We start from the raw sequence: 17,906 nt of genomic DNA, 5'->3' as shown, positions 1-17,906 counted from the left end.
GGGAAAAAAGGAAAGCCCACGCATGAAGGCACTGTCGGCGAGACCGTGCCTCGCCTCGCCGCTTCCCATCCCTCTTCCCAGAACTGGGTTGGAATCTCAGCAGCACCCATTGTGCTGAACGCACGGGTACCCTCCGTGCTGGGTTCCGTGGGAGCCACCCAAATGTGGGCTGTTGAGCTGTCCAAATACGGGCAGATTCACCCCGTGACATTGGAAAGCCTTACGGAGGTTCCCCCTGCCTCACCATCCTGTTACCGTGAATCTGTGTGTTTGCAGTGAGGTTCACATTACTCTTCCAAGTTTATCCCAAGGGATTATCTATATGTCCAGCCACGGCATAAGAGATACGAGAGCTGATCTGCATTTATAAAAGACCTTAGATTTGTGTTGGCATGCACTGTGCCGCAAAGGAAAGCAAATCCCCACAGGCCTGGGTGGGTTTTCAGCTGGAAGCCCAGGAATTCTTAGAGGTGAACAGGAAGCAGAAAGCCCATACGTGGCAGTGGGCAGAAAAGTTTGCACGGACAAAGAGAACACTGGCCTCTGAAACAGCCCAGTGGTTGTTGCTGGTCTCCTGAGTGGTGTTCCACTGCATTTCCATGGCAGCTGCCAAAAGCCCATCTGATCAGTGGGGTCAGTGTCACGCAGCGTACACTCCCATCGTATGTATCGGTGCATAAATCATTCGACCACTCCAAAGCAGTGGTGAGGTCACCAGAGGTCTTTTCCAACCTTAATGACCCTGAGATTGGCTCGGTTAGAGCATGGTGGCAGTAACGATTCTCTGAGCTGCACAGAGAATGTGACTGACTGAGCACGGCAGCAGCAGCAAAGCTGCGGCAAGGACACGTTCCCCCTGCCTCTGGCTGACCTGGGGCACGCTCCGAGCACCCCCGCTGCTGTGCTCAGCCCCACGGTCACTGTCTCCTGCCTCTGGCTTGTCACAGATGTGGGCGTGGGTGCAGCGGAACTCGGTGCTAATGATACCACGGAGAAAAACCTCCACTGGCGTTGCAGCCGAGCACTGAAGTATCAGGAAACGCCAACAGCATCAGTGCTTGTGCAACTGTAACTCAGCTCCTTTGTGCATGTGGGATGGCAAGTGCTTGTTGTTTTTTTCACCAAAGGATTTTTCATTTATTCTGCACAGATATTTTGGACAATGCCCTCATTCCTGGGGTGCTATTAGAGCGGCAAGTGCTGAACACTCCTCATTATGCTTGGAATTGTGCTCTGAATGTGCAAGACACGGTAAAAATTACCAATGTTCCAAAACTGCTGGTCTAGGTGCCTCAAATCTCAGAATCTGGGTGTGCTCTTGTAGGTACTTATCCTGGTCCTGGCACATGTCTCTTCTCCAGGGAAAAATGAGGCAACAACATCAGTCTCCTACCTACTGCACAGGCCTGGGGAGGTGAGTGCAGTAATAGCTGCAAAGCACTCGCTGTGTGGGGTACTTGTGGAAGACCTGTGGCTCTGCAGGCAGCCTGGGGCTGGAGCAGTGAGTCCTGAATAGCTTGAGAGGAAGTCCTAAACCTCTTGCCACTTCCTGAAGGAGGCAGGGGTCCTGCAGAAAACCAAATGTTACCACAGGCTGTCAGGGTTCCAGGTGCTGGCAGAGCTGTGAGTCCTGTGCAGGACTTTTCAAACTTAACATTCTCTCATCGTTGGGTATTCGGTATTTTCTTTTCCAAATACATTTAAGTAATTAGCATGAAAATAGGACATGAGAAAATATTTTCTCCTAATATGTGACATTACAGCTTGCCTGCAACCAGTGGGCAGGAAGCCACCACTTGGGCAGATACCTCCCCTGCCAGAGGGCTCAGACACCAAGGTCAATCTCAATCCCACTGTCTCTTTTTGCTTCCCTGAGATCTGGCTTTGTTTTCTATTCTCCCCAAAGACCATGCTGGCACTGGGTGAGGACATGGTGGTGGGAGTGACTTTTGGGCCGTTGGGTTTGGGGCCTCCCAAGGTGGGCAGCCAGGCAGCCGTGTCCTCCTGTCCGGCAGCTCTCTGGCCCATAGCAGCAAGGGGAGGTCAAGGCTGCATTGCAAACAGGCGCAGTTGAAATAAATGGGGTCTCAGTGTTAACACCTATGATTTATGTGCATTTTCAAAGCCCCACAGGAACATCTTTTTAGCCCTTAAAACATCACTTTGAAGTATGTGGTGTTCGTTATCTCCCTTCTGTGGAGTAGCAAAGCTGACAGGTTTCGAATGAGATTTTAAATATCTTATTGCAGCATGCACTGCAAAATCCTTTGTCACATCTGACAGTGCAGCCATTCAAATCAGACAGATGTGATTATTTGTTTATTTACATGTGATGCATCTCTTTGCTCTAACACCTGTACCCCAAAAGCAGATTATAAAGGCAGAGCGCATGCACTGCCATAGCCATGCTAGTTGGAACCAAAATATAAATATCAGCATTTTACAGGTGACTTCTGATTTTATGCAGGTTCTCCACCTCCACAGAAATTGAAGATTTAGGTCAGAGGGGAATGTCAACATGAAGGATGAGTGGATAAACTGATTTTCTGCCATTTGCATGGATTGGAGGAGGTGTGGAGGGGAAGGATTTCAAAGGACCTGGCTCACTGGAGTTACCTTTACAAAAGCCTTTGCCTCTGCAATGCCTGGTGATGAGCGTGGTCTAGAAGGCTAAGGAAGGGCAGAGTACCTTGCTAAGTGGTTACTAATTCTCTACTGGCCCTGGCCACAACGACGCTGGGAAAAGGCATGTAGGGAAGGCGAAGCGAGAAGCTGCGGAAGGTGGAGGAGCAGAAGGGTTTCTGAAATGTGTCAGACAAACGCAACTTGCCCGCAGCTGCGGTGTTTCTCTGAAACACTGAGCCACTGTTCTCCTCTCCAATGCGTTAGAAATCTGAAAAATTCCGCCCATGGACCAGCCACCTTCAAGATTTTTTTTTGCTCTTTTTTTTTCTGATGGAGAGCCCTCATTGGTCTGCTTTTGGTGAACTGCCAGGCAGTTCGCATTAATTCGCCTGACCAGCTCTAAGAACCCGATTGCCCTCCTGCAGCCCTCATTACGCACCCTCCCTGCTGATCCAAATACAGAAAGGTCAGGAGGGTGAGCTCCAGTAAATTATAAGAGATACACCCTTGGCTGCTGTGCTGTGTCAGCTTGTTCTCTGGCATCTCTACACTGTATCTGCAGTTTGGTCTCCTAAGGAAAGACTGGTTCCCTTCTTCCAGAAAACAAAAGCGTCAAGAAATTCTAGGGGAAATGAAATAGTTGACGGGGGTTGATTCCTGCATGGGCAACCCCTCATAGACCTTGACAACATGGAGCTTTAAAAAGAAAATATTTCTTATTTTTATCAGTACCGGCTCATTCACAAAATGCTTTTCACACACCTGGAGTGCCCTTGACACTTGCACTTGCTTGAGAGAGGTGCTGAAAGAGCTGTCCCTGCAAAAGCCTGGTCTGTGCAGGGCTTCCAGCGGTGTTTGCACCCTCACAGCTTTTCCACTGAGCCTGTAACAGCATTACATGTCCTGCTGCAGCAAAGCAGCAGGGTGTTGTTCCAGGGACTCAAGCTGAGTGACTTTCGGCCAACAGATCAGTTCTAGGCTGGAATCCATGTTGGTATCTTGCAACATATTGGTATCTTGCAAATTGTTCCCCCATCTTACTTCCCTGATCCTGAGGATACTCAGCTTTCCAGACAGCAGTCTGTGTTTATCTTGTCTTTAATGAGGAGCACAGCTGTGGCTATCCTCTTTGCTTTGGGTTCCCTTTCTTATTTTTTTTTTTACCCAATGGTAAATGGAGTTGAGGAAAGAGCAAGAAAACTTTGAGGAATAATCCAAGCCAAGAACATGTTGTAAAGGGAAAGTGAGTTAGAAATGCACGGGTTCTCAATTAAGTTAAAATGTTAGTTAAAAATCTATATAGAATAAAAATCCTGCTGCTACCACAAATCCTCCTTTTTGAGTTCAGTGGTTGAACATCCTATTGTTTTGGCAGTAAGAAATTAAACACATAAATAGTGATGAAGATCTGGGCTATGAAAAATCCACTTGCTTAATTAGCAGCTTTCCCTGGTGGCATTGCCATCTCCAAAATATGAACTTAAATTTTAAACAGGCATCAAAACCCCCCTGAATCAGTCCTCCTCCTAGTCTCTTCTTTTTAGGAATAGGAAAATCATGAGTTAAATGTGAGGGAGAATATACTGATGCACTGCCATTTTCCTGGTCCTGCAGGCAGGCAGTTTTGAAGTCTGTATTGCTGTTGACATCCAGGCCAGCAGTATCACACCACATTGCTGGGTGCTGTGCAGGAACAGCACTGTCTCCACTGGTTTGAGAGTGCCATGCACTTATTAGAGCAACGGCACGTTACATTTGTGAACAGGGTACTGAAATACGACGGAAATATTTAATGACTCAGCAAGCTGATGGTGACACAAGGCTGGATTAACTGTGGATCCCTTCACCTGAAGCTTTTCATCCATCCTCCCATTATTCTGACTCTCGAAGCCTGGTACAAAGCCTTCATCCTGCCACATGCTGGTAAAACCAACACCAGCTGATTTTGAAAGAATTTCATTTTCCTTGAAGCTTTCTGAAGCTCAGGCTGCACACACATTTAACATTCTGTGTCCTTTTGGAAACTGTATGTTTCAGACACGGACACAATGGTAGGAATGAAGAGTTGTGTACTTTTTTTAGGGCTGGTCAGCTGAGGCTCAGCAAGCAGCCAGCCAACATGGCCAGACATGAGGCTTAGTGAGCCCAGACTGGACACAGGGATGGGAAAAACTGGGAGCAGAGCACTGAATAGCTTCTGCCCTTGCATCTCTTTTGGATGCAGAAGTTGGTACATTACAGTTCCTGCCTTTTTCACCAGGAAATATCTGCCAACACTCTTGTTTATCGCTGGATCTGTGTATCCAGGAGCAGACCGTGGAGCCAGGAAAGCCAGGTGGGAGAGACATTATGAATTGGCTTATCAAGAGCTGAAAGGTGACTTTGCAAAGACCTGAATGTCATAAGGCACCATAATCTCTTCAGGCAAACAAACAGGATTTTTTTTGTCAATTTGTGATCCTTTATGATATTGAGAGGGCACAGAGGTGCAGACTGTCCCTGATTTTCAGATGAATTGCTCCACTAATATAAAAGATATTCTCATAATAGTCGCAAATTAGTTGATTGCTTGAAGTGCCAGAATCCTTAATGCTCTGCTATTTTAAACATATGGAAATTGATTCAACACTTATCATTTATTTAGAGATGTAAATTTATTGAAAAAGATGCCACTTCTTCCTAAGCTTTAGGCAAGCTCTGATACTTAGCTTTCTGGGCACAAGCAGGTTTTTACGAGGACTTATGATTTTAACTGCAGTGATTTACTTTCCTTCTAAAGGAGGGGAGAAGCAGAGGAAAATTGACTGTATTGTCTACGAGGGAAAAAAAGGATACTGGTGCGAGCACTGGTGTGAACTGACACAGATAGGGCAGTGTCTGGCACATCATACCCTGAGGGTCTTTTCCCAAGCACAGCACTGGCCCAGACCTTGCCCTAACTTCTGCTGCAATTGCTCTGTAAGTCCACACTGATGTTGGAAGCACCCCTTATTCTGACAGACCCCTTGTTCTGACACTTGCTTTAGGAGAAGAGTAATGAAAAACTGAGCACAGGCAGTGACAGCAATGGCATTGGAAATCAGACCGGATCCCAGCCTCAGTCTCTTGGGATGCCTTCCCGCACGGGCAAGCCCTGTGCTGACGTCGTGGGCATGAGGCTGCTGATAGGATTAGATGGGAAAGCCTGGAGCCTGGTCCTAGCTGTACTGCTGACAGCCTTCCTTCTGATTTGGCATAGTCACTTAGCACCTCATAAGATGGAGATTTGTGTGTATTAATCAGGAATACTGTTCATGCCTTAAAGCTTGTGAAAATATGAGTTTCTTCGGTGGAAAAAGATTTTTTTTTTTAAATGGTTGTCTTAGGTATTTGATCCTGTGTTATTATTATTCAGTATGATTCATATATTAATTCCATACTAAGAATGTCTCCGTAAGGCCTAGTATTATGCTTCTGGGATAAAGCAATATTTCTTAATGTGTTTTTTATCCCAGTATTTTTGCAAAGAAGCTGGAATGGGGCCAGTTCACGCGATGTGCCTACACATTAGTAGTTAGCCCAGGTCAGGAGAGCACTTATACAGTGAATGCCCCAATCATCCCTACTTACCGTGCTGTGGTTTGCATCATGAAGAGGGCACAAGAGGTGGTTTCCTCTCAGATGAAAGGCGGCCAGTGTGCACATTGCAATCTCAGCACTCTCCTGCATTGTGGATCTGCTCCCGGGCTGTACTGCTTGCTAGCACAGGCACAGCTGCAGTATATTTACTGCACCTTAAAATCTCTTGATGGTATTTGGGAGGTGAGTTCACTGGCTAGATTAATTAACCACCAAGCCTGGTATTTGACTGGCTAATGGTTAATCAGAGGCTTTATTTTCTAGTTTACACCATCTTGTTTATGATGCTGAGTCCAGCCTCAGTAGTATGGAAGAAAAATCTGGCTCTGTTTCTGAGGTAAAGCATCTTAGTGTCTTGCATAAACTTGAAAAATTAATTTGGAATAAGACAGGGTTATAGCAGAGCTGGCTTTGGAAGTCACTTCTTGGAGTCTGGCTCAATCAGAATCTTTATTCCCAGTGGGATCTGGTGATGTCCCTTGTCTTAAGACCCACTACCTCCACTTTGAAAAGAGCAGGAAACCACCACAGCCTGCAACTGCTGAGTGACCCCCATCCCTACCCTTCCCTTCTGCCATCGCTCTCCAGCACCCAGACCCAAATGACTCTCTCTTTCCTAATTACACAATGACTGCACACCTAAATGTAACACTTCTTACCTTGTGAAGGAGAGGGTGACAGCTACCAGTACCTCTCAGGGCATTCAGAGCTTCTCCACCACATAGGTGACCTCTCACCTTGATTGTGCTGGGCTGCTATGAGGCTATGGTGTGACTCAGCTGACAGAACACTGTGGCTGCCATCACTGGATGGTCTCTCACCTTTGTGTCCTCTCCACCTCAGTCCTATCAATGGCTCTGCTGTCATCTCCTCTGTGCAAACCACTCCCAAACATCTCCTCCCATTCAGCTTCCCAAAGCACACATGGCACAGCCTGTGGCTCTGGTGTAATTTTGGTACATGCCCCACACACTTAACGCAATTTTTTGTCATCTTTATTATGTTTGATGAGCATCCAGGGCTCCTATCACAGGCTCTGTGTTCCTAGCAGACTGTCACAGTCTTGATACTTATTGGAAGCACCGGAGTAAAACCCATGCTGCTCACGGAAGTATTTGGTAGCTGTTTTCCTGAGCAGGTGCTTGTTCAGTTTTGTTGGTGCTGTTAATGTCTGGCAGTAGGAAAATGTTAAGGAGCTATGGAGGAAAAAGCCAATTCCTAAGTTATGGAGGGGTGATGGCAGAATTTACAGGCTGACTGGGGTGGCAAAGGAACAGACAGTTATATCTTACTTGCAGCGTGCAGGGCTTGTTTTCCTTCAGAGCTGACCCTGTACAAGTGTGCCTCAAAGGTTTTCACACAACATCCTACAACAAAGCTAGCTGGTTTCAGAAGAAACAGGTCAAAATTTTCATGTAAAACCTTCAACATGATATTTAGTGCACTTTTTACACTCTGCCCTTCACAAAGCCCTGTTTTTACAACATTTTATGAGAATTAAAATCGCAGTCAGAGGTATCAGAATTTACAGGTACTGTGGGATTTCAAGTCAGATTCATATGATTCCTTCTGAGATATCCAATCAGTTGTCTCATTTAGTTGTCAGTGTCATTTAAAAAGCATACAGTTGAACTAAATTCAGCAGCACACAGAAGAACATAACATGTCAGCCTCACTTCAGTCCCTGCTTCCACCAGCATCTGCCTAAAAAGTTCCCTAAAAGGGAAGTGAGGGTACCCCCACTACAAAGGGCACACAAAAACTCACAGACAGAGCTAAATGAAACTTAGCAAGGCCAATCATCCCATCAAAACTCTTGCACAAATCCTTTTAGCAAGGTATTTTCAACCTATTTTTTCTCCAACTTCCACTCCTCCCAGCCACAGGGCAGTGGTAGCAATGAATTTTGTGTTCAATTTACAATGCTGTGAGATCAAGTCAGGCTAGCTCAGGCCATGGCTCCGTGACAGCACCCTCAACATATGCAGCATGAGCTCGAGGTCTTTCACCCTCTGTCATCTTGCCCTTTCTTTCTCTTGTCCAAAGGAATACTGTTTAGTCCTAATGAAGGCAAGGACAAGGAGGGGGAGGAAGATGGGTCCATTCACAAGGTCTTTGTCACTTACATTAAGTTTAGAGCAAGGGTGAATACAGCCAATGCATTTGTAATGTTTCAACACCTACCCCCTTTCCTGTAAATTCCTGCAGGACTTTGGCAGCAGAAAGCATAACTATGCTAGAAGTCATGGAATTACAAAAGAAAGAAAGGAAGGGAGTGTAAGCAGAGGGAATAGGAAGCAATAGCTAAACAGAGACTTTTCCATTTATATACACACCCTTCTCACATAAACCAGAGGTAGCTATTGCCTAAGTGACTATTAGTTTTGTTAATCATCTTCTGAGAACAGGGTTTGGGTATACGATCACCTACTTTTAGTTCACATGTCTGTCCCCAACATGGCAGCTTTTGTTTGTGAGGCAATAATCAGCAATACTCTTTTCCTTTTGATAGCACACGTATTTGTGTGGGTATAACAAACTGTAAATAACCAGAGAGAACCAAGATGTCGTCATTCATTGTCAGCAGCTCAATCCACAGTTGTCATCAGAAGCCAACATCCCACCAACATGCCCATTCCTGGGCACCTGTGTTTTCCACAGGATCTCTCTGACTCAGCAGTTAGCACACTGAATAATGAAGCATAGGCAATTACTGAAAATAAGTGTTCTCCATCACATGCATTTACAGGCTATGCTTCTCTTAGTTTTCAAATGACCAAAAAAAAAAAAAAAAAAAAAAAAGTAGACATTCATGGACTGTTGAATTTTTTTTTGACAACTCAAGTAAAGTAAAGGCCTTTCAAGGAGAAAAAAGACTGTAAAACTTGGCACATCAAACCCTTTCTATACATATCTATAAACAGGCCTATATCTAGTCTATAATACAGGAAACTGTGCAAATCAACTAAGGCAGAGCATCTTCAAAATAGATGTACTACCCACAGTCAAATGCAGAGCTATTCCAAGACATGCTGAAGAAAAACTTTTTTCCATCAGTCTGCCTTCTCCACAAAATCAGTTCAGCCAAGACTTGTGAGAGGAGGGGGATGCTTTGGTGGAACAAGAAAGGGCAGTGCCACCCGCTCTTACACATGTGACTCTCATCAGGGGACTGGGACACCTTTTGCCCAGAGGTGGCTGCTCCTGTGGCTTAGCTGGAGTGACTCAAGCTGTGCCTGCTGGCAGGGCTGCTCAGCCCTTGGGGCTGGAGCAAGGGCAAAGATGGGTGGAAGTTTTCTGTACATGACTAAAATCTGAAACATGAGCTTGGGCATTGCTGCAATTGTATTTTAAGACATCCCACACAGACAAGCAGATGACTGATTTTGCCCCTTTGGAAACCAAGCCTTTTTATAAAAAAAAAAAAAAATTGTAACAATACTTGAAATTGTGACAATCTACTTGAATCAAATTAAATCATTATTGTTTATTACTCCTACAGTAATTCTAGTTATGGGAAGTCATAAGCAGGCCATGTTTGCAGGTGGAGTTTAATATAAGCTGAACCACTGAAATGGATAAAGTCACTGAACAGAAGAAACCATCAGAAACCAAAGCTGCCTTGAACAGCTCGCCCTGCCATGGCCAGCAGGCAGCTCTCCATGAAAGCAAAGAAATCCTTCGTTTCAGTTCATTCTCATAATTGCATTCCACATACACTGTTAATTCACATTTTAATTACCTGGCATCTAAATTTTTTGTGGAAAAAGTGTTGTGTGGTGATAAGATGTGCTAGTGCTAAAATCCTGCAGGATTAGAACCTACCAGGAATAATCAGGAATACTTTATTTCATTAACAGGCTTAATCAAAACATTTCAGTCAACTTATTTCTCCAGCATGTTAAAGATATTGCCAACTAATTAAGAAAATTCTAAATAACTTGCTTGGATTCCATTTTCCATACAAATGAAACTTGCTGCAAATTATGAACCAATGAACAGCTGTCTAATAGGAACAGACAGACAACATTTAGTATCTCTTAATACATGAAACATAAAATTTCAAGGGCCTCAATCAAAACATCAGGCTGGCTATGGCTTCAAAACAGATGTGTATTCAGAAAAAAACAACATATTGCTGCTGGTGGTGGCAGCCACCTCTTCTGATCTTAGAAGTTGCCCACTGCATGGTTCACCTTCACAAATTACACTCCTGGTACCTGAGAACTGTGGGAAGGGTGGAGATGCCAGAGCTCCTCAGGCAGGAGATGCCAGGAGCTGCTTGGGACAAGGGCAGGGAGGGAGGGGCTGGTCACACACTCACAGGACTGGCCGGCTCACACCCCCAAACAGGCTGTGGCTACTCACCCGGGTGTGGAAAAGGGCACATGAACAGCTCATGAACAACAGGCCACCCTTGATATGATGCATCCGAGGGGGATGCAAAGCACGGCCAAATGGAGTTTAAAAGTGGTGTAGTCTCATGAAAATAGGTTAATTTGGTTACCAACAAACGGAGAGGGGGGGAAAAATATCTGTCAGGGAGGGATGAGTGGGAAAACATGGCCTAGAGTACAAAAACAAGGCAGAAATCGATTAATCTGAATGAAGTTTTCCCACTTGCTGATCTAATCTGCAATTAAAGTGGCGATTCAAATCAATGTAGCCTGGTGCTATCTTACCCTCTAAAGTTTCATATCTTTTATTTACACATAATTAATAAACTTCCTACGAGATGTCCTGGATTTTAGAGTACATGAGCAGGCAGTGGATGGTAAGCAATGAAAATGCTGCACTCTGCTGCTTTTCCATTTGAGTGCAAATAATGTCAACTCAGGAATTTGCTCCAGTAATGGGGAAATGGCATCCGAAAAATGTCTCTCTGCTTATTCAGACCTTTAGCTGGCGGAGAGTCAGGAGCAGCATTAACATTTATTAGACTGCAAACCACACCATGCAGATCTCCTGCACCAAATGTGACATCCCAAATTGGTACAAGCTCGTTAAAACAGACCATTTTTACTGTCAGAGGAGGAACAGAGGGGAAAAAAAAAAAAAAGAAGAGCAATTGTGGCTTTTCATCAAGTATATTTCATAATTGTCCATTAAAATACATACCCACATCACAAAACACTTTAAAAAAAACCAAGTATTTTTAAATGTATGTACAACAATGAAAAAATATGCCTAAATATGTATCTAATGCAAAAAAATAAACCATTTAATAAAATCTCCCTTCGAATGTCCCCTTGCTCTTCAACGTGTTAAAAAAAAGGATAGAGCTCAGTAAACAAACAGGAGTTAAAACACAAACTAACAGAAGAGAGCAGTGCAAAGCAGACACCTGAGAATGAAGAGGCATCTGATTCAGCTTCCCATTCCCCAGAATTACACCACAACTATGGTGCAACTTGTCCTATGTCAGTGGAATTTTGATTTTAAAAAGTCACCCTGGTGTTCAAGCTCTGAGAGGCTGCCTATGGCACTCATTTTCCACGTGAGCAAAAAAGTTAATGATAATCCAACTAAGCACCCTTTAAACCCCCTTTAAATGGGGGTGAATTTCACCCTAGGCAAATATTTCATGTTCTGTGTACTCCTGCCAAGCACAAAGAGATCTCGTCCAATGAACGGTATGGACTAAAGTCTACCTTGACAACTGTGGTGGGAGAGAGACTTCTGTTGTTTCATGGCTACTTGTTTAGTCACCTCTTTTTACTGCATTCTCTAGGAAACTGCAAAGAGGGCTCCAGTCCTAGAATATCAGTAAGTCAAATATTTTGCATTTGTGGTGTTCCAATGTCACTAGTAGTTGGGTTTCTAAGTATTTCTGAAGACTAGGTCTGAATGTCTGAGTTAAATGAGACACTTCAGTTGCTAAAGAAAATCCTGATCTGATTCTTACTTGGATGAGTTTAGGTGACTGATGTATATCCTTTATCTTGCCAGAGTCACTGCCCTCAGAGCACATCAGGCTGTATGTGACACACAGCTCTTGTCTGCAGAAGCAATCTGAGGAGGTTTCAGTATTGCTCCTACAGGGAAGGTGGCAGGAATTGAAGCACTATTTAAAAAACCTGCTTATAAGGCACTGGTGCAGCAAGGTTTGTGACAAACATGGTTTAATCATTCCTATTTTCCAACTGGTTAAAAGTCAGTCTATTAAATCAACCATAAATAGCAATAAAAAGGCATTAGAAAAGTCCCAAACCAAAGAAATCAACTTAGTATTGAAACTTAATTTATGGCAGTCCCACATCAGTGCACACACTAGCTCCTGCATGTGTGAGTTTTTAAAAAAAAACCTCATTGTCAGCACATGCTCACCCTATATACAAAAGTCCCCTGACAAAGTCATGATGCGGTGAACATCTCCTACAAACAAGAAATTCTCAGATGACCTCCTATAGTCACATGTTAAACTTGCAGATGGTGGACAGGAACATATATTGGCTTACCCACTGTACATATCTATTCAAAGCTTTACCAGAATAAGAATATACACAATATATACACTTAATTCACACAGTAAAACAGCCCTCAACATCTATTATTTTGTAGGGCTGTGCATTTCTTCTATTAAAATTCCACACATGGAACTATCTCTGTGCCAGGTCCTCTTCATAAGCAATAGGATCACTTGAAGGTAAATTAGTTCTTCATGTATATGTAACAGAAACAGCAGAACCTCAGCCTCTAGTCATCACTGTCACTCCCAGACTCACTCAACTGCAAGTCATTTCCTATAGAAAACAAAAACCAACAAAACACAACAAGTGAGTAGGTGTTAATTCACATCTCATGGCAATCAAACCAAAGAAGGTCACATTTTTACTGGAAGATTTAAGTAAGAATAACACATGAAATGAATGCTAATATCATCTGTGATTTAATGAAACTGCTGGCCATGCCCAAGAACATCAAGAGCTGCGAGGCTAATACACAGCTGGATCCAGGCCAAACCAAGCATCCTTGTCTCCAGAGCCACCAAAGGTGCTCCCTGGTGGGACAACAGCCCTCTCCTCTTCAACAGCTGCTAGCAGCTGCAGAAAGCATTCCACAGCCTCCACCCACCCAAGCTCCTATATATGGCTCTGGGACAAGGCATTGGGGAATTCCTTGGCTTTCTTTAACCTTTAAAAACAGATTGGTTTTGGTTTAAGGCCATTTGGCAAGGTCTCCACATATCAACAAACCAAAAGGACTGTTAAAGCCATCACAGCTCAAGGCTGAACTAAGCTGACACGTGCTGTGATGGTGAAGGCTCCCATCCAAAGTGCAGAGATTGGATGAAAGGCCAGGGTATGCATCAAACATACTGGCTCTAATCCTGTTTTGCAGAGCACTTGTGATTTGGTGAGGTGGAGGGGATAAAAAGGGGCAAGAATCATCTTTGTGTTCTGATAATTGAACCTAACTGTTCCAGCATTCTACCTCGGCCCTCTCTCCAAAATAGCTGCAGGGCATCTATGCAACAGCTATGCCCTGGTTTTCTTCAGTTCCTCTTCCCTTTTCCAAGTCAACAACTTGGGTTAGGAGTGATTCTCCCCATAGCAAAAGTATTTTAAACCCAAAGGCAAAAAGCATTGTATGAATAGAGGAGCTACCTAGTAGTTCCCAGATTCTCCTGCAGTCAGAAGCTTCATTAAACTCATGCAGTATTGCTGTTGTGGAGAAGCAGGGAGGAGGCTGCTCACAACCAGAAACAGGGAAATGGACAGTCCCAATGGCTTCATTGAACTTTGGATTTCACTTAGTCCTTCATGACTGGCAGGAAGACTGACAGGCCTCTAAGTTTCCCAGCAGGCCTTTTCGGTGTGGTCTGTACAATATACTTATCTTCTCAAAGCTGGAAACCCTACACATATCTGTATTCAGACTCCACAAGTTCCCTATGAATGGGTGCCCAGAGATGTGTGCAAATGTGCCTCAGGAGGAATTAAGAACAATTTATGGTAATTTCAAATGCAATATTTTAACTCCACCGAGTTAGAATATATCTGATGCAGCATAAGGAGAGAGCAACACAGATGCACACCATGTCCCTAGAGAGTCTCATGGGACAGAACTATGCTTTAAAAATGTTTCTGATAATTTTAAAGGGTGACATGAGCTTGTACTAATTCAACGCTTGCAACACCATAGCTGTAATATTTTAACATAATTTTAATTCAAATTTCCCTTCAAAATGTGGTATTTGTGAAAATACAGCTGAGACCAACACAATAAATACGCTGATAAAGCAATAGTGAAGACCACAGAGACTGCACTTAGGAACCCACGACAGCCTTGTGCCATTCACAATTCTTTACAGACCTTTAGCTGACACATGTGTCAACCCCACTATTTCCATATAATCTGTGTATTCACACAAAAATAATTCCCATCCTCCAGTGCACCAGATCCTCCCACACCAGTGGCTACCTGGAGGCCTGAATCAAGGCCCAGTAGGGCCAATGTGGGCCACTGCACTGATTCCCACAGGCTCTCCACACCTTCAGACAAGTCTCAGCCCCCTGTTCACAAAATCTGCCCGTGTACTTCAGCCAGTGCAAATCCCTGGGACTACTATTTGGCAAAAGGCACTTCATGAAGTTAGCCTAACATGCTAAGTAAATGAGTGGTCACAATCAGCTTTCATCAGTGGTAAGACACAAGCATTTACTTACGGAGCGTGTTCATGAGCTGATTGCTTCCTTGTGGCCTGCTGGTGCCGTTAGCAACAGTGTTCCTGTTGTTATACTGCTGGTGTGGTGGCTGGGAAGGGGAAACATGTGCTGGCTCTTCCCCCTCACTGCTGGAGCTTTCATCTTCACTCCCAGATGAGCTTTCTGAATCCGATGAGCTGCTTCCACTGCTGCTGCTCATCTGCTCAATAATTTCAACCTCTGCTCTCAGTTCTAAAATAAAAAGGAATTCATCTGGTTGACACCATAAACAGGGCCCCATGGAATTTTGGAAAAGAATGTGCAAATGCAATAGTTTTGTCAAGGATAATTTATCACACCAAAATATCTCACATGAAAGAGAGAGACAGGAAGGGAAACCAAAAAATTCTGAAAACTTCTTTACTTATTGCTGTAACTAAATTTAAAGAAGCAACAGCATAGGTTAGTATCCTAAAACTTTTAACTTCTACTGTTATTCTTTATATAATTCACACTCCTGAAAGCACTTTCTGCTTCACTATTTTTGACAGGCTATATGCTCTACACACAAAGTAAGTACATCAGCTGATCGAGGAAATCTAAATCTGAATTGTTAGATGCTGGTGACAATTAGGCTTTTGGAAAACATAAAAAAAGGTGCATGTTGGGGTGGGTATATGGACATAGGCAAATGATCACAACAGAAATTGCCTTGACTTCAGATAATATATGAAACTGCTTCAACACAGTCACACAGCCCATTGTAAACAAACTTCAGAAGCAGATGGATGACATCAAATAACTTTGCTGTAGGACAGATGAGAAGAGCTAAAATTTTCTTATGCTGGGGAGTGGTAAAAATACCATATCCTATAAGCTATAGGTTAACCTGTAAGCTATAGTGCTTACAAGTAGCCAGGAAAATAAAGAAACTACTCTGAAACTGGAAAGTTATTCAAGTCAAGACACTGCCCACTTTAGGGTTTCCAGTGCAAAAAAACACTGGAACACCACGACATCACCACAACAGCCTCATCAGCAACAGCTAGTGTTGGCTGAATGACTGGTTACTAAAGAGCTATTAAGGTACGTCACCGCAAATTATACAATATTGTTAAATTTGTCCTAATTTTAAGTGGCCTAAACACTAGTAGAGGACAACTCTTTTGTATCCACCCACAAGGCTGAGTATCTAATGACTCAGTTCATGTTGGCAGGTTTCCATGAGAGAACATCCACACCTATGTTAACCATGGGATGTGAAACCCTCAAAATTTAGGCTTTTGTTGTGCTAGCAGTTCTATACCCACAGGGTTCACCCTGGAAAACTCACAGACTAAAAGGGACAAGAACGAAAGAAGGGAGAGAAGAGGTATGATCACCCCTACCTAACAAATGGAGAACTGATACTGGGAGTAATTCATGTTAGGTCAGATGTGCCAGAGTCCATTTTTTATTAAGACCCATTTTCCTTGGGCTGCCTAATACTCTAGAGTAACAGGTAAGTTTTCAGCCCCCACAATATTTGCTGGAGAGAACTTCTCTAGCTGAGGATTTATTAGTTTGAGAAATTATGTTTTCTTTTGCCAGCTTTAAAATCATTATTTTTCAATTTCAAGGTTTAGAGCTCAATTTCAAGTGCTATAGCTATACTCCAGCTGGGTATTTAAGGACAGTGGTGTTGTTTCTCTAACTTACTTCCTAAATCTAGATCCCTGCCTAGACCATCTGTGCTCTCTGTACTTTACCAGTATGCCAGGTAAAACCTACTCTTTCAGCTTGAAGACATAGCATAAGAGACCATTGGAAGAGAAAGAAAGAAAATATGATTCAACAGAATCATATATTGATTCAACAGGCCAACAGAAGATACTACTTTGTACTGTAATATCTTTCTCCCTTATTCCCTCCCAACACAGTCTGGCAGGCTTTAAAAATCCATTTCAGGCCTGGAGTCTGATACACAAACAAATGGGCACTTGGGAATCACTGTTCTCAGCCTAACCACATCGAGGATTTCAAATTATAAATGTTCCTTGTGTTTAAGGTTAAGAAATTAATAGGGGAAAGCTAAAGGAAAGATAATTAGGAATAAGGGTTCTTTCTTTTTAAAATGGTTTAAACTTCCCCCCCCCCCCAAGTTAATGATGTAAAATTTCTACATTCTTCTAGTGATGGAGCTGTTAGTTGCAAATTATAGTGACAATAATTACATGGCTAGAATATCCTGGATTGCAGCAAACACAACCACCTATCACAGTCCATACTGCAAAAAGATACAACAGACAAGTCTAATACAGGACAAGTGCCTGAGAATTACACATGTATGCTTACAGAGCTGGAGTCTGTGGCTGAAAGGGAGGAATGTTGGCACATGGACTGAGAACATAGAGCCCACATGTAAAATAGAATGAAGAAGGTGAAGTGATCTAATGATGGTGGTGAGAGGGAAAAGGTAAAACAAAAACACACTGCAAGGAACTAGGAAAAAAAAAACCTAAGCAAGAAGTGTGGACTCGATAAAGTAGGTGAGGCGATAACTGAAGGAAGTGATGCTGTCTGACCAATGGGAAAGGAAGATTAGCCTGGCCAATTTTAAACAGAATTGGAGATTAGTGTCAGAATGAAGAGTGGGAGGTTTCTGCTGGGGGAAGCAGGAAACTAAGAGCCCATAAAAGAGGTTTGGTTATGAGAAGAGAATGAGCGAATGACTTGGAAGTAGTGCTAAAGCCCACTATGCTGAACAGAGGCAAGAAAAAGCAAAACAGAACCAGTGTCACAAGCTTCAAGGACTGGGAAGTTAAGGCTGTTATCAGTGCAGTGGTCACTGGTAGAAACTTGGTCAGAGCTCATCTTCTAGTCAACTTTTGCCTCACAGGCTGACAGTGTCCCCTCAGACCTCTGTTGTCTCTTGTTCCTTGAGCCCAGAATTCTAAACATCTTATCTGAGCAGATGAGAAAAAAGCAATTGTTTTCACTAATGTTATGGTGGCTGCAGCACCACTAGAAGTCTGT

At 43.4% G+C, this 17,906-nt stretch overlaps 1 protein-coding gene across 1 annotated transcript in view; it reads right to left on the bottom strand.

Annotated features, from left to right (window-relative positions):
* Positions 1-11,246: 11,246 nt before the first annotated feature.
* Positions 11,247-17,906, bottom strand: part of EAF1 (ELL associated factor 1) — a gene marked incomplete at its 5' end in the record, with an annotated part of 19,594 nt that continues 12,934 nt past the window's right edge. The window contains 2 exons of the mRNA XM_017734604.1: positions 11,247-12,986; positions 14,913-15,143. Of these exons, the coding sequence (XP_017590093.1) occupies positions 12,940-12,986; positions 14,913-15,143 (278 nt within the window). The remainder of the gene's footprint in view (positions 12,987-14,912; positions 15,144-17,906) is intronic.

This window comes from Corvus brachyrhynchos, unplaced genomic scaffold (assembly GCF_000691975.1).
Source record: "Corvus brachyrhynchos isolate BGI_N302 unplaced genomic scaffold, ASM69197v1 scaffold94, whole genome shotgun sequence".
Lineage (NCBI taxonomy): Eukaryota > Metazoa > Chordata > Aves > Passeriformes > Corvidae > Corvus > Corvus brachyrhynchos.
Note: the sequence above shows the minus strand (reverse complement) of the source record. Positions and strands in the feature narration are given on the sequence as shown.